This window comes from Mirounga leonina, unplaced genomic scaffold (genome assembly GCF_011800145.1).
Source record: "Mirounga leonina isolate KUSES-001 unplaced genomic scaffold, KU_Mleo_1.0 Mir_101595, whole genome shotgun sequence".
NCBI classification, from domain to species: Eukaryota; Metazoa; Chordata; class Mammalia; order Carnivora; family Phocidae; genus Mirounga; species Mirounga leonina.
The window spans coordinates 6,987,641-7,009,969 of record NW_023270158.1 but is presented as its reverse complement, the minus strand read 5'-3'; the positions used below and the strand labels follow the sequence as shown (position 1 = coordinate 7,009,969).

Here is a 22,329-nt window from a genome sequence, read left to right as displayed (position 1 = left end):
TGGGGGAGGAAGACCACATGGGTAAAGTGACATTCTCAACATATCATATTAAGGGTACATGCTATCATCAGCATGACTCATCACTGATGATGCAAACCCTGATCATCTGGCCAATACAGTGTTTACTAAGTTTCTCCGCTGTGAAATTATGTTTCCCCTTCCCACACTCTACTCTTTGGAAACAAGTCACTAAGTTCAGCCCACAATCAAGGGGTGGGGAATTAAGTGCCACCTTCTTGAGAGGGGATTATCTATACAAATTGGTTGGAGTTCTCTGTATGGGAGATTTTTCTTTTTGCCCTCATTTCTTTATTTATTCAGATATTTATTTACATCAGTATGGATTCATGGATATTTATGGATTGAGCTATAATCCAATACTACTTTTGTTCCTCAAACTGTTGCAGTTTTAGCCATTGAGAGCTGTTTCAGAATGACTCCTAAGTTTTTGACATGCTCTCATCATTGTGTTTTTTGAGCACTTCCTTATTTTCTGGCACTACAAAATGCTCCAGGCTCATCTTAAATATTTTGTCCCTATCCCTAGAAGTCTCCCATTTCTCTGAAAAGCTGTGGTTCCTTCCCACATGACTTTTAAATACTCAATAGGAATTATTAGGATGACATACCAAATGAGTCTAGCTTGTACTATTTCCCCTAATATTCATTTTTATTCCAGTGTCTATCATTTCATCTGTTCTTCCATCTTCTTGTACTTCTATGGAATGACTTCTAAACTTACTGCTTCTCTTAAATCCAGATATGCTCATTATAAGCAGGAAAAAATATCAATTAGTTTCTCCTAGTATAGTCATATTGAGGACCTACATATAAAAACCTATTTTATTTTTACAAATTATTTTTCCTTTTTATTACAGTATGCTCATTACATTATAATATGGTCATTACAGTGAATTTTTATTTTTATTTTTTATTTTTATTTTTTTTTTAAGATTTTATTTATTTATTTGAGAGAGAGAATGAGAGACAGAGAGCATGAGAGGGAGGAAGGTCAGAGGGAGAAGCAGACTCCCTGCCAAGCAGGGAGCCCGATGCGGGACTCGATCCAGGGACTCCAGGATCATGACCTGAGCCGAAGGCAGTCGCTTAACCAACTGAGCCACCCAGGCGCCCTACAGTGAATTTTTAAAAATTATATTAGTAGGTAGGCTATATTATCTATGAGTTTTATTTCAGAAGACATTATATAAGGTACATACAGAGGGTACTGAGTCCTAAAGAAATGATGTAGGGAAAAAAGAATAAAGTAGACTACAATATGTGGACTTTATTTGGATCCTGATTTAAGGAAAAAACTATAAAAATGTTTGACATTTACAAAACCAGAAATTTGAACCACTAGATATTTACTGATATAAAGAAAGAAATTTTGGTGTGATAATCATGTTATTTGTTTGAGTATATATGATGTGTATATTTTTAAGTCCTTACTTTTCAGAAATACATACCAGCCTTAATTTTTTGTGATCTCGTTACTGGTGCATCACTAAGGAGAAAAATGTTATTAGATCCATAGGTATTATTCTGCTATATTTACTTTCTGTGTGTATTGGTCACAAATATAAGAATGAAGTGGCAAAACAGCCTCATGTAAAAAGAAATCTCACAATGAGAAACTAAATGGTTTCTTTAAACATTGAATTAGACACATCTTAAAATTAATGCAGATGGAGATTCATGGTGTTACCATATTTAAAAGTCTATCTCTACCAGACTGCTTATTAAAAGTCTATTTCTATCAGACTGCTTATTAACACAGGATGTCAATAATTATTTCAAGGAAAGTGATAAAGTTCTCAAAAACATCTCCAAACAAAATTAATTTTAATTCATATGGATTTTTTTTAAAGATTTTATTTATTTATTTGACAGAGAGAGACACAGCAAGAGAGGGAATACAAGCAGTGGGAGTGTGAGAGGGAGAAGCAGGCTCCCCGCAGAGCAGGGAGCCCGATGCGGGGCTCGATCCCAGGACCTGGAATCATGACCTGAGCTGAAGGCAGACGCTTAATGACTGAGGCACCCAGGCGCCCCTCATATGGATTTTAAAAGATAATGAGCACTTTGGAAAATACTTTACATAATCAATTGGACAATAATCCTAAGGAAACTTCAAAATAGCTGGTAATTACCACAGTTCAGTATTTTTTTTTTTTTTTGCACGTATTATCCTGGGTATTGTGATAGCTTTCATAAATAATGAGAGGCTTCAAATCATTCTCTACACAAGCAAAGAACAATGTAAGTTGTTTTCCCTTATTTTAAAACTTCCAGTCTAAAGCAAAGTCACCTCAACTGCATTAAAGAAAAACAAAGAGAAATAAGAAATATCATTTTTGTGTTTTTACTCTGAACAAATCCAACTTTTAAGTTCCTAAATACATGCTAGAATATATATTTTATATATACATGCAAAACCACATGTATCATTTTAAAATATAATGTAGATGGAATTTTACCTTTCATTACTACTTTATAAACACTCAACTGACCAAACATCTCTAGCTCAACTTGACCACTCCATATTTTGCACTGACTTCACAATAGTTTTTGACTATGATTAAATTTTCTTTAACACTTAAATTCCTTTTGTGATTCACTATGCTATCATATCATATTACAATCTGCTCTAAGATAAAGGAGTTTCCAAACAAAACAAAACAATTTGGGGGCAATAATTACCATCTAGTAGGTAGGTAAGGATTTCAAAGCTGTAGGCATGCACTGAATAAAGTCTGCTGTTCAAAGAAACACTAATGAAATGCAGATAGCAATGCTAACCACTGCTAAGTAAAGCTAAACAAAAGAATATAACAAGCCATTATTTGTAGTATAATGTAAAGCCACTTATGAACATCTATTATCAGACACCATGTATTTTTATTAACAATCCTTTTAGAACAAAACATTCCAGCACTGGGTTGGTAGTAGCAGTGGTCTCAGGTAGACCTTTTGTTTAGGTCTACACTCAGCAGAGGTGAGAATCAAACTCCTGAGGTTCACATCAAAATAGGAAAATGTCACCAAGACTATAATTATATGTGGCATCTTTGTCATTGGCTTAAGTACTATTCTGAATGGAAACACCTCAACACACACAAACCCACACACCCCACCCACCCACACACCCCTCTGGAGGCCAAAAGGACCCAAGAACCATAGTCCACCTTACCACGCACTACAGAAGGTAGGTCTGGTGGAGTGGACATCCACATCTTTGAAAGTATTCCCAGGATTCCTCTCATTTCATATGTACCTCTGGTAGAATGGCAAGGTGGAAATATTATATGTTTTGTAGCCAGTTAGAAATCTATTCAAATTTTGCTTCTTCCACTATTTATTAATTTTTCAAAATATTTATTGAATACCTGCTAAATAAATTTTTGGGTATACAGAATAAGTCATTCAATATTTCTAAGCAAAAGTGTCTTCATTTGTAAAGCAGTGATAATTCCAATCTTTCAGGGCTAGGATAGGAATAAGATAATGCAGAGAAAACGCCCAGCACAGTACATGGTATGTAGTAAGTACTCAATAAATATTATCTATTAGTAGTTGTGCCTTTGAAGATTGCCAACAGAATGCAATTAATTCCTTAATTTAAAAAAAAAAAGCTGGCATTTACCATGCACTTACTATGTACCAGGCATTGTTTTAAGTATACCATAACCCTATGAGGTAGGTAATAATATCACCCCTATTTTACAAAAATGAAAAAACCTGGCAAGTTACTTAAATTCTCCCTCAAAAATCACACAGCTAGGAAGTAATAGAGTCTGGATATAACTAACCCAGGCATCTGATTCCAAAGTGCTCTTTACTATATCCTATATGGTGCCAATTTTTACAGGGTAGAAAATTTAGGAAATGTTTTAGAAGTCAAGTCTGGTATGGAAGTGCTGAATATTGTACACCTGAAACTAATATTACACTGTATGTTAACTAACTAGAATTAAAATAAAACCTTAAAAAAATAAAAGTCAAGTCTGAAGATAATTATGTACAAACCTGAATTGTGTTCCCCACCCACTAAAGTGTAAATCCAATTTAACAGAGAAAAAAAGAGTTGAGGTCTGACCTAATTCCATCACTGAATAGCTGTACAATCCTTGTTGAGCTGCTTAACTTCTCTGCACCTTACCTGTAAAAGGGTGTCAATAACAGTTCCTTATCTTATTTTAAGGATTACTACTAATAATAGATGTGAAGTGCATGAGACCTTCCTAACTTTGGCGAATGAAGGGAAGAACCAAGCTGTATCATAGAATGTTTACAAAAATATTCCAAAAAATAAAAAATAAAAAACCATGGTTCGAAGTATGCAGAAATTCTTTTTTTTTTTTTTAAAGATTTTATTTATTTATTTGAGAGAGACAGAATGAGAGACAGCATCACAGGGAGGAGGGTCAGAGGGAGAAGCAGACTCCCTGCCGAGCAGGGAGCCTGATGCGGGACTCGATCCTGGGACTCCAGGATCATGACCTGAGCCGAAGGCAGTCGCTTAACCAACTGAGCCACCCAGGCGCCACTGAAGTATGCAGAAATTCTAACTAAAAATACAACTCACTTCTAGCTAGTGTATTTTCAGTATGGAAATGGCTCCTAGCAGAGTACAGTACTTGAAAACACCATCTCCTCCTGGGTCAAACAATTTCTTTCCAACCTTGTTTGCATTATAAGATCAATCAGCAAACCCTTCCTTCACATATTAAGAGTGAACTTCAGGGGCACCTGGGTGGCTCAGTCATTAAGCATCTGCCTTCGGCTCAGGTCATGGTCCCAGGGTCCTGGGATCAAGCCCCACATCAGGTTCCCTGCTCTGCAGGAAGCCTGCTTTTCCCTCTCCCACTCCCCCTGCTTCTCTTCCCTCTCTCTCTGAGTCTCTCTCTGTCAAATAAATAAATAAAATCTTTTAAAAAAGTAAACTTCAATAAGAACCTACTGTAATTATCACAAATCTCAAATAAACAAGATCTGAATTAACATGTTTTTACCATAAATATACTTAAAGCATTATATCTAGAGACAGACTAGAAAGAAAAATTATCTATTACTCAGTATTTCATAGAGAAAGCTTCTCTGTGTGTGTGACAATTCAACATCAAACTGAAAGCCTTGGATCTGATAGCTAGAAGGCAAAGGAACAGTCTTCTAGATAAGAAATCTCTGCCACTGATTTAATGCAACAGTGATGTCAACAGAAACTGCCACAAGACTCGCCATGGCACTACTATGGAGGGAAATCAGGAAGGAGCAGCTAAGTGCTGCCACGCATGTTGGTTCTTTACCACACTGGACTCAGAATCCACATAGGTCCTGGCAAGTGGGAAGGAAAACCATCAACTGGACTACATGTCTGTTTTGAGCTCCATTAACAAAAACTCTGCAACATTTTCTCTCTTATATGTTTTTAACAGCTCAGTGGTTTGTTTTGAAAGCTTATAAATGAATTATATGAAATTAAAATGTGAATTTTATGCTCAGCCAGGAAAAAAAATCACAACTCCCCAGGACTATCAAACATTTTAAAAATAATGTGGATGGTTGAAAAATAAAAGTATATGAAATAAACTCCCATGTATATATGAAACATACCAAAATTATAATAAGAATTCAGCTAATGTTGAAATTAATCATTCAGCATAATTACCTAAGGCCACTACTTTAAAGGTTTTTATTAATAAGTCACATTGTAAGTCTAACAACTTGCTAGAAAATAGATTCTTTCATAATCTTTGGTAAACAAGTTGAAAAAAGTAAAATCCAGGATCGAAGCCAGCCTTCCATTGATTTGTTGTAGATATTATTTGAGAAAACATGTTGCAAGCCCATTTTAAAAATAGCAGATGTAGCTGAAACAAAATAAAAAATCCAAACAAACAAACAAAATAAAGGATATTGGGCAACACTTTATTTATTTAAAGATTTTATTTATTTATCCGGCAGAGAGAGACACAGCAAGAGAGGGAACACAAGCAGGGGGAGTGGGAGAGTGAGAAGCAGGCTTCCCACAGAGCAGGGAGCCTGATGCGGGGCTCGATCCCAGGACCCTGGGATCATGACCTGAGCCAAAGGCAGACACTTAACGACTGAGCTACCCAGGTGCCCCCAGGCAACACTTTAAAAGCAACTAACAATGTGGTTTCTCTTTTTTTTTTTTTTTTTATTTGACAGAGAGAGAGATAGTGAGAGCAGGAACACAAGCAGGGGGAGTGGGAGAGGGAGAAGCAGGCTTCCCGCCGAGCAGGGAGCCCAATGCGGGGCTCGATCCCAGGACCCTGGGATCATGACCTGAGCCGAAGGCAGACGCTCAACGACTGAGCCATCCAGGCGCCCTGGTTTCTCTTTTTATCTACTACCTTATTAGAAGACTTTCTAACCTACCTAATCAGATTAATTTCCAAGAACATTAATGTCAAGTAAATATAAAAGAGATTAAGTGTGTTGGGTTGCCTGGGTGGTTCAGTTGGTTAAGTGCCCGACTCCTGATTTTGACTCAGGTCATGATCTCAGGGTCATGAGATGAGCCCTGAGTAGGGGTCCACACTCAGCGTGGAGCCTGCTTGAGATTCTCTTTCCCTCTCCCTCTGCCCCTCCTCTCTCTTTCTCTCCCCCTCTCTCTAAAAAAAAGGAGAGAGATAAGTGTGTAATACTTGATATTAATTATGTAATGTTTCTTTAAAACATTTTTATTATTGAAGTATATATGACATGCTATATTAGTTTCAGGTGTACAACATAATGATTCAACAATTATATACATTATGCAATGCTCACCATTATAATTATAGTCACTATCTATCTCCATAAAATGTTACTACAGTATTATTGACTTCATTCCTTATGTTGTACTTTTCATCTCCATGACTTATTTTATAACTGGAAGTTTGTACCTCTTAATCTATTTTGCTCATCCATCCCTCCCCTCCAACAATCACCACTTTGTTCTCTGTATTTATGAGTCTGTGTGTTTTCGTTTGCTCTTTTGTTTTCTAGATTCCACATGTAAGTGAAATCATATGATATTTGTCTTTCTCTGTATGACTTATTTCACCTAACACAATATTCTCTAGGTCTATCCATGTTACCATAAATGGCAAGATCTCATTTGTGTTTTTATAGCTGAGTAATATTCCTGTGTGTGTCTGTGTGTATCTCTTCTTTATACATTCATCTATTGATGGACACTTAGATTGCATCCATATCTTGGCTACTGTAAATAATGCTGCAGTAAACATTGGGGCATATATATCTTTTCAAATAAGTATTTTTCTTTTCTTTGGATAAACACTCAGTAGTGGATATAACAATGTTTTCATCTTGGCAAACTATAATACATTAATGCCATTGTGAATTTTGTTTTATTTAATAAGTCTTGGTTTTAAAAACAATTTTATGTTGTGATATTCAACAGATGAGCACAGAAAACTAAAATAGCAGGTACTGTACTTAGTAAAATTTAAGATTCAATAAATTTATGTAAATACCCATAACCCTTTCTTCCCTGAAACTGCAAAAGTTAATGAAAACTTTTATTAGAATTAATGATTGTAATTTAAATTGAAATCAAACAAATTAAATACATCTTTAAAGTCTAAAAAATTCTATCATATTGAATAGTTACTTGTAGTTTAAATCAGGGCACAATTGCAACATACTGTTTTATAGTACTAGCTAGAAAGATTAAGTCTGAAGGTGTTTTATTAAAAGTTAACAGATCTGCAAAAAGCTAAGTTAAAGTCTTAAAAATTTCGCTTACTCTGATTTATACTGTACATTGTAAATTTGTGGGGAGGGACTTGCTTTATTAGAAAAATCTATTACTTGCTACTTGGTTATCCAGTAACATGTAATTAACAAAAAAACCCATATAAGGCACATGTATTTAAAAAGTTGTACTTCACAATAACTTTCTACATAGGTTCTTAACAAGTGCCCTTCAAAAATTAGCCCAAATTTATATTCACTTTAAAAAATTAAAATTCATTTTTCAACATCAGGAGGGATGGAAAATTATATAAGAAATGCTGATTTAAGATGTATTTTTAAGTATCTTAGTTTTATTCCTATTAATAAAAATATAAATTCAACATTAAGTATAATAAAGATAATGGTTATTATTAAATTAAAAAGCTATTTCTCCATTTTATCATCCAAGTTAACAAAGGATATTTTCTTTTCACAACAGAAAAATGCATTTTAATTTCTTACATGGTTTTTTTTCTAAGAGGAGAAACTTTTTATTTTTATTTTTTAATTTTAATTTTAATTTTTTTTAGGATTTTATTTATTTGACAGAGAGACAGTGAGACAGGGAACACAAGAAGTGGGGAGAGGGAGAAGCAGGCCTCCCGCGGAGCAGGGAGCCTGATGTGGGGCTCGATCCCAGGACCCTGGGATCATGACCTAAGCCGAAGGCAGGCACTCAACGACTGAGCCACTCAGGCGCCCCAGAAGAGAGACTTTAAAAAAATTTTTTTTACATTTATTTGTCAGAGAAAGAGAGAGAGAGCACAAGCAGGGAGACCAGCAGGCAGAGCAGGCAGAGGGAGAAGCAGGCTCCCCACTGAACAAGAAGCCCAATGAGGGACTCTATCCCAGGACCCTGGGATCATGACCTGAGCCGAAGACAAATGCTTAACCAACTGAGTCACCCAGGTATCCCTATAAGAGCAGAAATTTAAAACATTTTATCAATTTCACTCTACCATGCATTCCAAAATACACAGAGTTCTTTTAAAAACACTGAAATGAAGAAACAATTAGAAAATTTGTATGAAAAAAAATAAATTCTTAAGAGGTATGTTTTAATTTTTAAGTAATGTTTGCCTATTGTGTTGGCCTATTAATAATGTGATATCAGCAAATAATATTTATAGCTTAAACACAGAAGTGTTGTAGATACATTGAAATTATTCACATTTCTTAATGAAATGAATCTAAACCATGATTTAGGTCATTGAATTGACTAGAGCGATACAACTATGAATTAAAGCAACCCCACTTCTACTGTATTCTGGCACATAATATACAACTTGGCATTGAAGTATCCATTAGAGCATTATAAGGGACTTTACATGCATTTTCATTTAGGAAAGCAGATTTGCTGACAGACCAGTAATTTGTGATATTTATGTATTCCTTCCTTCAACAAATATTTCCTGAGTGCTTACTTTTTACCAGATACTTTCTTATGCCTTGTTATGCAAATAAGATGAGGTCCCTGACCTCAACAAATAGCCATAGAAATTAATGTAAAAATAAAACTGGCATATGGAACGAAGATACAAATGGTACCTGGAGAGCACACAACTGAGGATTTGATGTGACCTGGGGAATGGAGAAGGCTTTTCTGAGGCATAGAAGGGGAGGCTTGAGATATGATGGATGAGTAGGACTTAACTGGGTGAAGAAAAAAGCAAGAGAAACTGTATTAAGTGCAGAGGCCCAGTGGTATGCAAACAAGATTGAAAGGCCAGTGTAACTGGTGCTAGGAATAAGGGTTATTTCAAAGGCAATAGCCAAACCTTCAATGGTCTTAAAAGCCATATTAAGAACTTTTATCTTCATCCTAAAAACAATGAGAAGCCACTAAATTTTTTAAACTGATGGGGGTGAGAAGTGAGAGGATAGGATCAGATGAGAAACATTCCTAAGAAATTTATCCTGATTATAGGTTTATGGATCCCCCCCAAAAAAACACCCAAAAAATAAACAAAAAGAAAGATGCTAAAATTATCATGACCTTGACTGAAAAGATATTTTGTCCTTTGCAATAGAAGAAAAAGAGGAAGTAAAGTACATTAATTTTACATTTTCTAAACCCAAACCAGCACTTCTCAAATTATTCCACTGATGTATCCATAATTGCTGAACGAAGTTTACTCATAACCCTGGAAGGTCTAGGAAACGCAGCTTGAAACAGCTTGCTGCAAGCCTAAAATTCCTGTTAAGCCTCTGGTCTCATCTTTAACATCATGCCAATTTTGCTTTCTACACCATGAATTTAACATCCAGGTTTGTTTTAATGCAAAAACAATGTTTTACAATACTTAGCAAAAATCAACTCTTTGTCTTCTTTTGATCATTTAGCTCCCACAACCACAGAAATGTTCCATTTTGGGGAACACAAGCCCATGCTATGCATGAAAACTGTGAATTCACTCACTGAATGTTATTCAACACAATGATCCTGCAGTGAAGATTACATTTGCTTTTCTTTAGCCAGACACTAAACTATGACAAAATCTTAAAAAATAAAAAGCTTAGGCTATATTTTTTTTCCAAATTACTTACTCTCCCTTCCCTCTCTTAAAGTACAGATGATCCATCCTTCTAGTACTCTTTATAGAAACTAATCCTTCATCTTTCACAATAAACCTTATGTGTTGAGGTGCTGTAGGGAAGTCACATAGAGAGCTAAAAGTCATTAAGAACAAATTTAAGTCCCACTCTGCTATACATGAAAAATGATAATTTATCATTGTTTTAAGAACAATAGCAATATTTAAAAGCCTATCTTCATTCTTCATATAAGAATTTGGATGAGTAAAATTCTAAATATCCAAAAACATAATGTTAATGATGTAATTAATCTTCAAAATAACTCACTTTAACATTATTTCCAAATTATTCCTGAGAAACAGATTTGAAACAGCTGTACTAATTCAATACACATTCTTTGTGGGCTTATTTTTGGCAGCCAAAGTTTTATAATGTGGTATTTATTTAAACTTAGGACATGATGAGAGTTTTATTGTCTTTGTGAAATGCAGATTTGTTCTTGTACTTTTGTGCCACCTACTCATGGCTCCTCCATTTTCCCTCTACTGCCCACCTCTCTCCTTCAACCAGACAAACCTAGACACAACCATTCTGGTTAATCACCCCATCTCAACTCCGAAGTCTCTTGCTGTGCCTTTATATTTAGACTACATCCATCTTAGAATATGCCTTAGTTAAATAAATTGCATAAAAAGTTGCTAAAACCCCACCTTCTCCATGGATTCCTTCCTGACTGATTAAAAGCATCATCTTGTCTTTCCACTGGTGCTTGTACACATAATGCAAACATTTTTTAAATTTAGCAAATGTTCTAGTTGGCACCTGTCTGTTTTGGCTTAGGTTTCTCAGTGTCACTGCCATCCCTTACAGAGACTAATTTCCCCAAAGCAGAGAATAATTTATTTAAAATAATCCATTAAAGCCCCTTCCATGTAGAAGTATGGAGTAAACAATCTCTAAGCACCAGAATGTATCTACATAAGTAGACTCTTTTTTCCTAATCTGTACTAAATCATGAGTGTTACCTTAAGGAGTAAATGTTAATGACAGTATAAATAAAATGATATTTTCCTGTAAACTCTACATACAGAAAAGGTGAATTTCTTCTTTGTGTGAAATGACAAGTATTGAGTTTCAAAAAATGTCAAATCGAGAGTAGGTGATTGCTGGTGACTATCTAGTCATACTGCAATTGAGGAAAGCAACTAATTTTTCAAAAATGATAGGACTAGTTTGATCATGTAAGTTTAACATATTTTTTACAATGCATACTTCTCAAGTTTCTGCCAGAAAATTTTTCCTAAGATAGTTTAATTCAAAAATTTGACATTTTCCTTCATCTTAATAAAATAAATTTCAACCTCAGCTCTAGGTCCTATGAAAGGGGTAAAACTATTAGAGAGCACTGTGCCTGTCAAAATTTCTGTATCTTATCAGATACATTCTCCTCTGTAGCATTTAACTCTATAATAAATAGACCTTATTTCATCACTGCATTTTCCTCTTTTGTAGGGTTGTATGCAAAGTGATGGCTTTATCTTTGTTTTTTTGTACCTAAAATAATGTATTTCATTTTCTATCCTCAAGATGGCTGAGTCATCAGGACAGAAAGTAGAAGTCAGTGAATGGTTTTCAAAGAAAATGGTTTATAGTAAACAGAAAAGAGCAGTGCAGTTAATTGTTGGATGGTTTGAGAAAAGACTATCTTAAAAATTTAGATTTTAGGACTCATACTATGAGTAGAAAGAGCTAAGTCATAGAGACCATAAGAGAAGACCAGCAAAGCAGGGCCTGTTGGTGACTCTGAAAATAATAATTCATTTTATTTGATCAGGGAAGGGATTAAAGATCACTGGAAAAAATGTCATGAAGGGAGTTAGCCACAGAAAATAACTTTATTTTAGTCATATGGATATTTTGGAGGAGTTTCAAAGTTGGAAAAACTGTGAGAAGAAAACTGGAATTATTGGGTGTGACACGGACAAGGAAAATTAATACTGAAATTAATAATAGGGGCCTGAAGTGTTCAGACATTTTTGCTTTATTTCAGTGGGCAAAAAAGTAAACTCAAACAACTGTAGATTATGAAGTGTTTCTATAGGCCCTGCAAGTGAATAGGTAAGAGCTGAGATATGATGTATTTTAGAGTAATACACTGAGCAAAAATCAGAAACCGTTATTGGCCTACTTTTCTACCTACAGCTTTCTCTAATAAAGGCTTTGCTTTTACTCTAAAAAGGTTTACATTTTATAATTTTGTCAAAACTACGAGGATTGAATGCAATTTCCCACTGAAAAAAAGGCTGTTTCAAATGCTAAATGATGTGTATTTGATTTTCTCAAAAAATATTTTTATAAAATTAATTTTGAAGTTCTATTATTTCCAAATAGCCTGAAGTACTATCAAGATATCTGGAATGTAACTGCTTATTTTACTGACTCATGAGGAGTCCATATATTTATTGGAACTAACATTGACACTGTGTCACATCAATTTTTTACTGTTAGAAGAAAATTCATTGAGTATTGGATTTTACAAGTAGTGGTGTTGGTGGTGAGAAAAAAATGCAAGTGTTTCCTTATATCTTTACTAATAATTAATACATAAATTTAAATTTGCCTCCCTCAAATACATTTTAGTAAAAAAGATCAAAATGAATTGCAATGTATAAATGGTCCTTCATAAACAGTTTTGAATATATGTTAAAAAAGCTTAATAATCTCATCAGCCCTTTTTTTTCCTTCATCTCCTTCTCTGCTGAATTTCTATACCACTTATATAAATTGTCTGGAAGCACAAATATATGGCCATGCTATTTTTATATGCTTAATGTTTCCTTTTCTGTTTAGTGAAGAGAAAAACACCCTAGAAAGAGCATAAAGCATGTACCTTACTAAACAGAGTTATAACTATTTATGACTGTGACTAGCTGAAAGCATATGCTATATACTTTAAATGTTAAGGATGATGAAACGGTCACATTAGGAGCATGCTTTGAAGAACTCCCACAATGTTGCAGTTGTTCAAAAGTCTTGTTCATTCTTTGTTACTGCCTTTATAACACTATACATTATACAACACCAAAGGAAGTTTGGCCATTCCAAAGCTACAGCCTCAATTAGTTGACTTTTAAACATTACTGCATCTGAGGAAAGGGTGAGAAGTTTTTTTTTCTTTCTAATGTGTTTACTTGTAAAGTTTATTTGGGGAAAGGAGTAGGGATGAAAAATTAATTAAGGTAACAGTATAATACAAGTTGAGGAAATGTTCATTTTGTCCAACTGTTCTTTAAAATCTTGTTTTCTGTTACTATCGTAAATTAAATTTATATGAAGATTATAGAAATTTCAGCAGTAAGCAGTTTGGGATTTGAAATATCCAGATAATGACATCAGTTTTTCTCTTCTAATGTGTACAAAAATATACAAATTCTATCTTGGCTACTTGCTTGATCTTTTCAAATAGCTCTAACATGAATCACCAACAGGTATGAAAATAAGTTATTCAACTTACACGTAACAATCATTTAAAATCACAGCTAACAATGTTAGCTCAACTTCAAAGATGCTGCATTTTAGGCTGGAGAGATTTTTAAAGGGCTGGAAAGATTTTTAAAGGACTACTATACTGGAAATCTAATAATGTGTGTCAGAATATATGTGTCGTATGTTCTACTTGCTTCAGTAGACCTAAACTGTAGAGAAAGAAGAAACTGCAAGATTATACTGGGAGGGTGGAGGTGAAGAAGATGGAGTATGCATCACTCACTACAAGCATCATGGGAATTTGTGAAGGTAATCAGACTCCCATGGAGCCAAGAAAGCTTTCTGTTGAGTATTTCAGTAACAGACTCAAACCAAAGTAACCTTTTACGCAAATTCAAAGAAAGGGTTTTTTAATTAAGCATTCTTGCTTTTTGCGCACCGCCTGGCTCTTTCTTCCATGACTGAGAAACAGAGAAGACAGATGTTTGTTTCTGACAATCCAAAGGGGGTGGGGGTTAGTGGGAATCTAGGAAAGCGTAATTTCAATAGCCAATATGAAGAGAAGAAACAGAAAAAATGAGCCACTGCAGGACTTTGTCTTAGTCATGGCACCCATGGCACCTTAGCACAACGCACCACACACAGGGGAGCAGTTGATAATTAATTCTACTTAATTCAATACACTCTCATGTGTACTGTGATTTGCAGTTACGAAGCACTTTTCACATATTAGAAAAGAAAAAAACTAATTAAATGAGAAATAAAGGGGCCAGTAAGGGAATAAAAGGAAAGCAAATGTATAAAGAAAAATCCGTAAGAATAAGCAAGAGGCCGAAAAGGTTCAGAAAAGGAGGAAACAAAATTGAGTTTCTCTCTATCACTCTTAATCACTTCCAATCACCCCACCTTTCGTTCTAAAGTACCTGGAGCTTAGAAAGTCTGCCTGCTAAGCAAGCCCCCAAAAGGGGCTCCCTCATCTCCGCAACACGCATTTTCACAAATGATAAGCCTTTGGCTCCTGACTAATCTACCTAGAGTTTGTGCCTAGGAATAACCACAAGCAAAGCTCTAACATCTCCCAAGCGTGGCCAGGAATCCTTTATTTCATCCCATCCATCCCTGTTGGCATTCCCCAAATCTTAGGAATCTTGGTGATGGGGGAGGCAGTGGTCATGGGGTGGGGGGAATCCTCTACAAGCCCCTTAACTCAGACAACAGAGGGAGATAGTGAGGCAGGAAAGCCCAGGGACTAAAGAAAAAGCCCACGTTTGAGACTAGGAGGGCGAGTATCTACAACTGTGCTTATTAGAAATTGCCAGGGAAAAAAAGGGGCGAGCCTTCAAGATGGAAGAAATGAGGGGGCACTTGAATGCGCATCACCTTACACCTGGCGTCGAGCCCCCAATAAAAAACCATGAGATCCAAAGCCTCGACCAGCGAGAAGAGGAAGAGGCAAAGGACGTGGGGGGTGGGGGGTGGGGGGAACAGGGGTTTGCGCAGGAGGGAGCCCGCAGATACCAGCGCGGATGCTGTCCCAGGGGAAGCATGTTTTTCTCTCCCCCAAAGTAGCGCATCCCCCGAGCATCCTCAGCCCAAACTGGGGGAGTTCGCCCGACTCAAACCCGGGCAGCCGCGTCCTGACCCCATTATATGGGCTTAAAAGTTGTAGGGAGAGTTGGCGCTGGAAAAGGCACCTGGCAGGGGCGGCCACCGAGGGGGCGTTAGGTTTCCCAGGAACAAAGGGGCCCGGGAAGGAACGAGCAAAGGAGCAGGTCCCTGGGGGCTCCTCCCTGAGGGGAGAGACAAGGGTCGCCACGTCCTCTCGGCCTAGGGGCGCCGTGAGGAGCGGGGAGGAGGCGAGAGGTACTGGGATTCCGCGGCCCGCCTTCTAACCCTATCCGGTAGCGCCGGCAACACCCGCGCTCTCCGCGCCCCTCTCTAACTGGGGAGCCACCACTGAAGACAATAGGAGATCGGGATCCTGAGCCCCAGCCTGCCCCGGAGGACCTCCGCCTCCCCCCCAGCGCACCACGATCAGCCAGTGGAAGCCCCGATGGTGGGCTCGGCCGCAGTAGGCGCCCCTTCCCTCTCGCGCGCCAGTACCCCGGCGCCCCAGGACCGCCTCGCCCTCTACACAGCGGGCATTACCTTTCATCCAGTCCACTACTTGACTCGGAGACCATTTGCTCACGGGTTCCATGATCAGAGCCATGGACACGGGGTCGCTACCGCGCGGGGCGCGGAGATCAGAAACAAAACGAACTCGGTAGCCCGAGCCGCCCTCAGGTGGGGTCCCTTGCTGGCCGCTGCCTCGCTGGGCGGGTGGCAAGAAGACGGCTTTTGTGTGTCGGGTCTCGCGGCTGCAATGTCTCTTAGCAAACGGCGAACAGCAGCGGCGGGAGCGGCGACGGGGAAAGAAACGCTCTGGGGTCGCGGCTCTGTGCGGACTCTCTGCACGCTCCCCGCAGAGGCTGCTGCTGCAGCTGTTGCTCCGCCGCTCCGCTCCGGTCTCCGTCCCTCCAGGGCTTCAGTTCACGGCTTGCACTGCCGAGGGTCGAGGAGCTGAGAAAAGAAGCCGCGGCCGCAAGCCCGCAACCAACTTGCCCGCTCGCCTCGCGCGCGGGAGTGAAGCTCGGGGCACCACAAGCTGCCCGGCGGAAATGACGAGGGGCCTCCTGCCACCCAAAATATCTCTCCGCAGCCCTCGGGTGCGGGGCGCGCGCGCCACAAGCCCCCCGCCCGCTCGCCGCCGCGCGGTCCCGCCCCCGGGGCCGACGGCAGGCGCGCGAGGCGCGTGCGCGCTCCGGCACGAGGCCCGAGCCCGGGGTCTGCCTGTCAGTCAGGCAGGTGCGAGTGGCTCACAGATTCGCGTTCCCGCCCGGCGAGCCGCCCCGGGATAGAGGCGCGCTAGGAGCGCGTGCGCAGCGGTGTCGGCGCGAGTCCCTGCCCCAGGGTCAGTCAGTCAGTTGCCGGCTGCTCGGTGGGGCCTCTGAGCGGACGTGGCGGCTACGGGACGGGCCGCCCACCAGTTGAACGCTGAATGCTCAGGCGGCTGAGGAGGTACCTATGGCCCCGCCGTCAAGGGGAGGGGGACACCGCCGAGCGCGGGGGTTACAGCGAGAGCCCGGGCTTTCCTCGCTCACGCCCTCCCTGCGGCTGAGTGGGCTTCCGAGGTGATTCCCGAGCCCCGTGCACGCCTGCGGAGACGGGGGCGTGGAATGCCGCGGACGAGAACCGGCTCCGCCAGCCAGAAACGCAGCGATGACGAGGCAGGAGGGCCCGTGCTGTCGGACCGCCCCTGGTGGTGCCCCGGGCCTGGGAAGTCAGGCGTGGAACCTGCAGGGCTGGTCGTGGTGATACCGAGACATGTTCGGCCCCACGTGCCTTTTGAAGGGCTCAGTGTCGGGTTTTCGGCCAACTCCTTCAAAGCCGAGAGTGTCCAGTACCTATTTTAGGGGATGTCCTTTTGTTTTCAGATAATCTTATATAAGAACTGAGGGGTAACACTGGGATTTAAAATGAGTGATAAATTGTAAACATGATTCGTCAAAACTCAGGTTCTTCAGAAATCTTACAAAGGCTACTGTGCAACCCTTAGTAAAAGACAGTTTGCCTAATGAGACTTCACTTTAAATGACAAATAATCCTAGAAAGTATAGATGCAAACTCTCTACCACCATTAAAGATGTTTTCTCTTTGTCATTCTTAAATAGCCCCGTTGAGTAAAAGAGAAACTCTTTATTTCTGTAACCATTTCAATAATGTCAATTGGTTTTGCCAGTTCCTGCAGTGACCCATTTTCTCTAGTTGTATCGCATGAGCTGCAGAATCGCCACTTTTCTCAACTGACTTAAGTTGACATCCATCCCCCACCACACCTAAAAAGAACTAAAACCACAGTAGTTAAAATATTTTGATGTTTTCAGGCTAGTGATACAAACCAAGTAAAACTTAAGATGGCCCGTGTGTACGCTTGTTTATTTTTCTAATCCAAACTTAAAAGTACACGGGAAGAAATTTAGATTATTTAGACAAGTCTAGGTTCAGAGGGTACCGGTATAGCACCTTTCATTCACAATCCAGATCATGGTTGTTATTTACAGTTATTTTTAGATAATCAGGTGTGAAAGGCATTTTGGAGTGCTTACATTCCAAAGGAGTTTCAGAACATTGCATCAGTTTTTTTTCTAGAAAAGATAATTTTTAGCATCAGTAATTTATAGAGTAGCTTTTATGTTCAGAAATGGAGTGAATGCAAATCCATTGTGAATCATTAGAGGTTACAGTCATAGGGAGATGTTAAAAGTAACTTTATCAAAATAATACTGCTAATAACAATGAACATTTATTGAGCAATATGCTAAGTATGTTACATATATTTTATCCTCAAAACAGCTCTGTCATTAGCCACATTTTACAGATGAGAAAACCTTGGCTATCACATTCACTTCCTATTCCCAGAGCCTATTACACATTGTTCAATAAATGTTGAAAAAACTAACAAATAAGGCTTAATGAGGGTAAGTAATTTGAGGTCATGATGCATGATTGTAATACCAAGTTAAGGTGATTTCAGAATATGAGCTTTGAAGAATAGTAAGAAGATTTATAACTGTATTGTAAAATAATACTTTATTTATTTATATATTACAGTACTTTGGAAGGGGAAGGTCCATTGAAGGTTAACTCAGTATGTCTCATCAGAAAGTTAACTACAAAGGAGTCTGACAGTCACCATAAGTGTTTGACCAGCAACTGTGAGAATGTAGAAGTGACCAAATTTGGCTGAAACATCAAACTGCATATTCTGACTGGGCTTGCATGACAAGCAACCAGACTATATATTGCAAGCAAGTTTAGAGGGAGATATTGTTTGCATGATGAATAAAATATCAATCAAAACAAATGCCAAAGATCAGGCTACAGTAAAATTAAAAAGATACACATTTCATGAAAAGGTTGGTTCCAAAAAAGATGAAGGAAAAAGACCCCAAGGAGAGAGGATTTTAAGGAAGACCCTACATCAGAACTAAGTTGTACATATTCTCCTATTTATGTTACAGTAAGGAATTTATTTAGTCTAATCACCTGAGATAACTAAAATAATTCTAAGAGCTAAGAATGACTGAACCAAAATGTTGGTGTGAACTTATACTATCTTACAGAGTTCACCAAGGCCTTAGGTATTTGACCTAAGTTCTCCTCTTTGAGGTTTCCCCTACAAAACATACAAAAAATAAAAAATTTGCCTTTGATTTTGACAATGTAATAGGCATTCATTATTTCATTTAATTAGTTCAGAGCATAACTGGCTGTTCACTTAAATATCCTTAATTGAGAGAGAAGAAAAAGGATTAAATCATCATTGCCTTCTCCCTTTTATTCTTAACTCCAAATGACTCAGCTAAATCTTTCCTGCACTTTTCTTTCCAAATAAACTAGCTTTTATATTCTTCTGCCTATTGTTCAAAATGTTAATGTCTTGCCCCATGTTTGTAAGCATAATATAACGTGATTACATACAAACTGTGGCAGCCTAACTTTGCCTTCTCTTAATGCACAACACAATCCCAAAGATTAGGGGAAAAGGTATGTTGTCATAAAATATACATCAAAACATAATGTACTAAATGATAAATCATACATACTTCAACAGCCTAGATATAAAAGCCAAACTGATTCTTTGGAAATAAACTTGGATTCTTTTTGGAAGCAGGCAGAGGGTAAATACTAAGTTAATTAAGTTAATTGGAGACCTAAAACTTGTGAGTTGTTTGCAACCATATCCAAACAGATCATTTTAAATGATCTTTTAATCAAATTGTTATAGTTTTGCCTTTTTATTCTTCTCCCTCTAGATTTCAATAAAAAATTAAAATCTCTTAACCAAAATATTTTCAGTTAAAATTTTATAGTATATGTAATGAGTCTAAGTACTTGAGATGTGGAATTTACAAAGGTCCTCTGACTGGAATCTAGGTGATTAATGGTTCTGACTCTTAGGGTTTGAGTCAGATAAGGAGGAAGACTTCCCCTGGAAAGATCTTCAAGTCTTTGTCTCTTTAGGGCCATAGACAGGAGTAAATAATGTGAATGTTTCTTCTGAAGCTATAAGCTGAATATCTCTAACCTCCACATTTTCCAACCTGGGTTATTTTATAGGGGCGTTAATCGTCACTTCCCATTTCTTTTTACTAAGAAGCTAGCTCTGAGTCAGACCTCATACTGCCATGCCAGACATATTTTAATGTTTTTAGTTATTTAACATTTAGACAAAATGTCTTGGAGAGCCCTTTCTGGTGATTTTCCCAGATTGCTTAGATTGTGTTTTTGCTATAGCTGTCTTTAATTTTTAGATTTCTTTTTTAATGAGTAATATTTTATCATAAATTACTTTTTTCTCTTATCTTTCATTTTTGAATAATGAGTGAGAAGTGACAACACAGAACAGGTATGAGGGTAGTCCATGATCTAAACTACAGGAAAGGATAGGGGCCCTCTTTTTTTTCACTTAGTTTTGCCCAGACCTTTAACTGTAATTTCAAAAGCAGGTGTTCTATGCTGGCACAAGTTGTATACCTTGATCAGAAAAATTAGCTAGGCAATTCTGATAAGACTGGTAGTGATAAAACAAAATACAAGTTATTCTCAAGAACAGTGTATGAAACTTGCTCCAAAGAAGGCTCAGCAAATTTCTGGAACAATGTTTTCTTTCTTTTTTCTTTTTCTTTTCTTTTTTTTTTTTTGCAGTGCAATTCAACTAACAGCTATGAGTAAAGAACCAAAGCCTCTGATATGACTAACCACCAGATAACAAATCTATACATGCCTCCAATAGTCAGAGAATCAAGTAGGAAGAGACCTTTAAACGTAAATGGGGCCATAAGCATGCTGCTCTGGGCCAAACCTCCCTTTAGATTATCAGGGAGAAGCACCCAGAGACTATAATAAAATTAGTAGAATTCTTTCTTTGCTGTTCTGCCTCTAGGGTAAACTGTATTAAATCAAGCCATGTCCTTTGCAGACCAAGATTCATAGCAATCATCTCTGGGTAAAGAGAAAATGGCTTGAGTTGAGGTTATCCCAATAGGGTTTTTTAAGGACTCTTTCCAGGTTTTCCCTGCTGTACTAATCATAGTCTAATAAAAATCCCAGATCCCACCTAGATTAGGAGACCTAGGTTTTTGTTTTGTTTTGTTTTGTTTTGTTTTAAACACATTAAGCCCTAGCCCATCAGGGAAGTTTCTGGTGCACTTTGGAGCCATTAATTAAGAGCATATAAAAGTATTCAACAAAAATTTTTTGAACACTATCAATATGCTGGCCTAAGTTGTATCCTTTGATTAGAAAAATTAGTTTGATAACCCAAGATTCTCATAGACTGGTAGGGGGAGCAGAAACATTCACTGTTAATTTAATAAGATAATGTGATAAGTGCAATGATAGATGTGCCCAGTACTCTGTGCAGAGGAGTACCTAATTACTGAGGGGAAGACTATTTGGAGGAGGTAATGACTCTTGTAGGTCTTAAAGTATGGCAGCCAAACAAATGCAGGAAAGACCTTATAGGCAGGACAGTGTGCACAAAGTTACAGAGCACTATGTAGAGGTACCTGGAAGGCTAAATTTGAAAAGCAAAGCAAGAGGGGACAGTAGATAGAGTGGGAGGGGTAGACAATAACCAGATCAGGGGGAAAAACTCAAACTAATATATAACTTAAAAAGATAGAACCATCTAAGAATTTTCAGGAATGAACTGCTCATATTTATATATTTATGTTTTATATTGACTGGAAGCCATGGAGAGCATAGATTTGAGAGGAACAATATGGGGGGTTCAATTTGGAGGATGTGGCAATAGACTAGTGAATAGATGTCTTGGGACAGAAATAGAATAGTAGAGGTGCAGATGGAGAGAAGGGGCTGGATTTAATAAATATTCAGGGCTTGGTGATTGATTAGAAACAAGAGGTTAGGAAAAGAGCAATATCAAAAATGACTCCCAAGATTCTAGCTTGGGTGACTGAATAAATTATTTCTTCTCCACCTAAAATAAAATAGAAGCAGCAGATTTGGGAGGCAGAAGTAATCTGAAATATTAGTTCTTTATTGGACATTCTAAACATGAGAGGCCTGTGGACAGCCAAGAAGGGATTTCCAGTAGACAATTTCTGAATTCACATATACAATTGTGAAACTCAGTTTGAACTGAAGAGAAAGATTTGAAAGTCACTACTAAAACAACATAAATGAGATAGGGAGAGTATGAGATGCCCATGAAGGAGGCCCACAGAAGAAAAAGAAAATCAGTGAATTATGGCAAGAACCAAGAGAATGCAGTGATATGATAGGCCAGTGAGAAAAGAATTTCAAGTAGAAAGGCATGGAAAACTGTGGGAAGCACAAAAATGATGTTGTCCCAGTAAGAACTGAGAAGAATCTGCTGGTTTTGTGAGTTTGGATATCTTTAATGGCCTTATTAAGATCTGTGAAAGAACTGGATGTCAGAATGGTGGGGCTTGATATATAGGGCATTAA

At 38.1% G+C, this 22,329-nt stretch overlaps 1 protein-coding gene across 4 annotated transcripts in view; it reads right to left on the bottom strand.

The window, feature by feature from the left end:
* The window catches only part of CNKSR2 (connector enhancer of kinase suppressor of Ras 2), a 274,247-nt gene extending 257,600 nt beyond the window's left edge, over positions 1–16,647 (bottom strand). Inside the window, exon 1 of one of the 4 annotated variants that reach the window (XM_035000627.1) lies at positions 15,940–16,647. In XM_035000627.1, the coding sequence (XP_034856518.1) occupies positions 15,940–16,003 (64 nt within the window). In that variant the 5' untranslated portion in view covers positions 16,004–16,647. The remainder of the gene's footprint in view (positions 1–15,939) is intronic. The other 3 variants (XM_035000611.1, XM_035000620.1, XM_035000601.1) reach the window with 3 other exon arrangements.
* Positions 16,648–22,329: the final 5,682 nt, after the last annotated feature.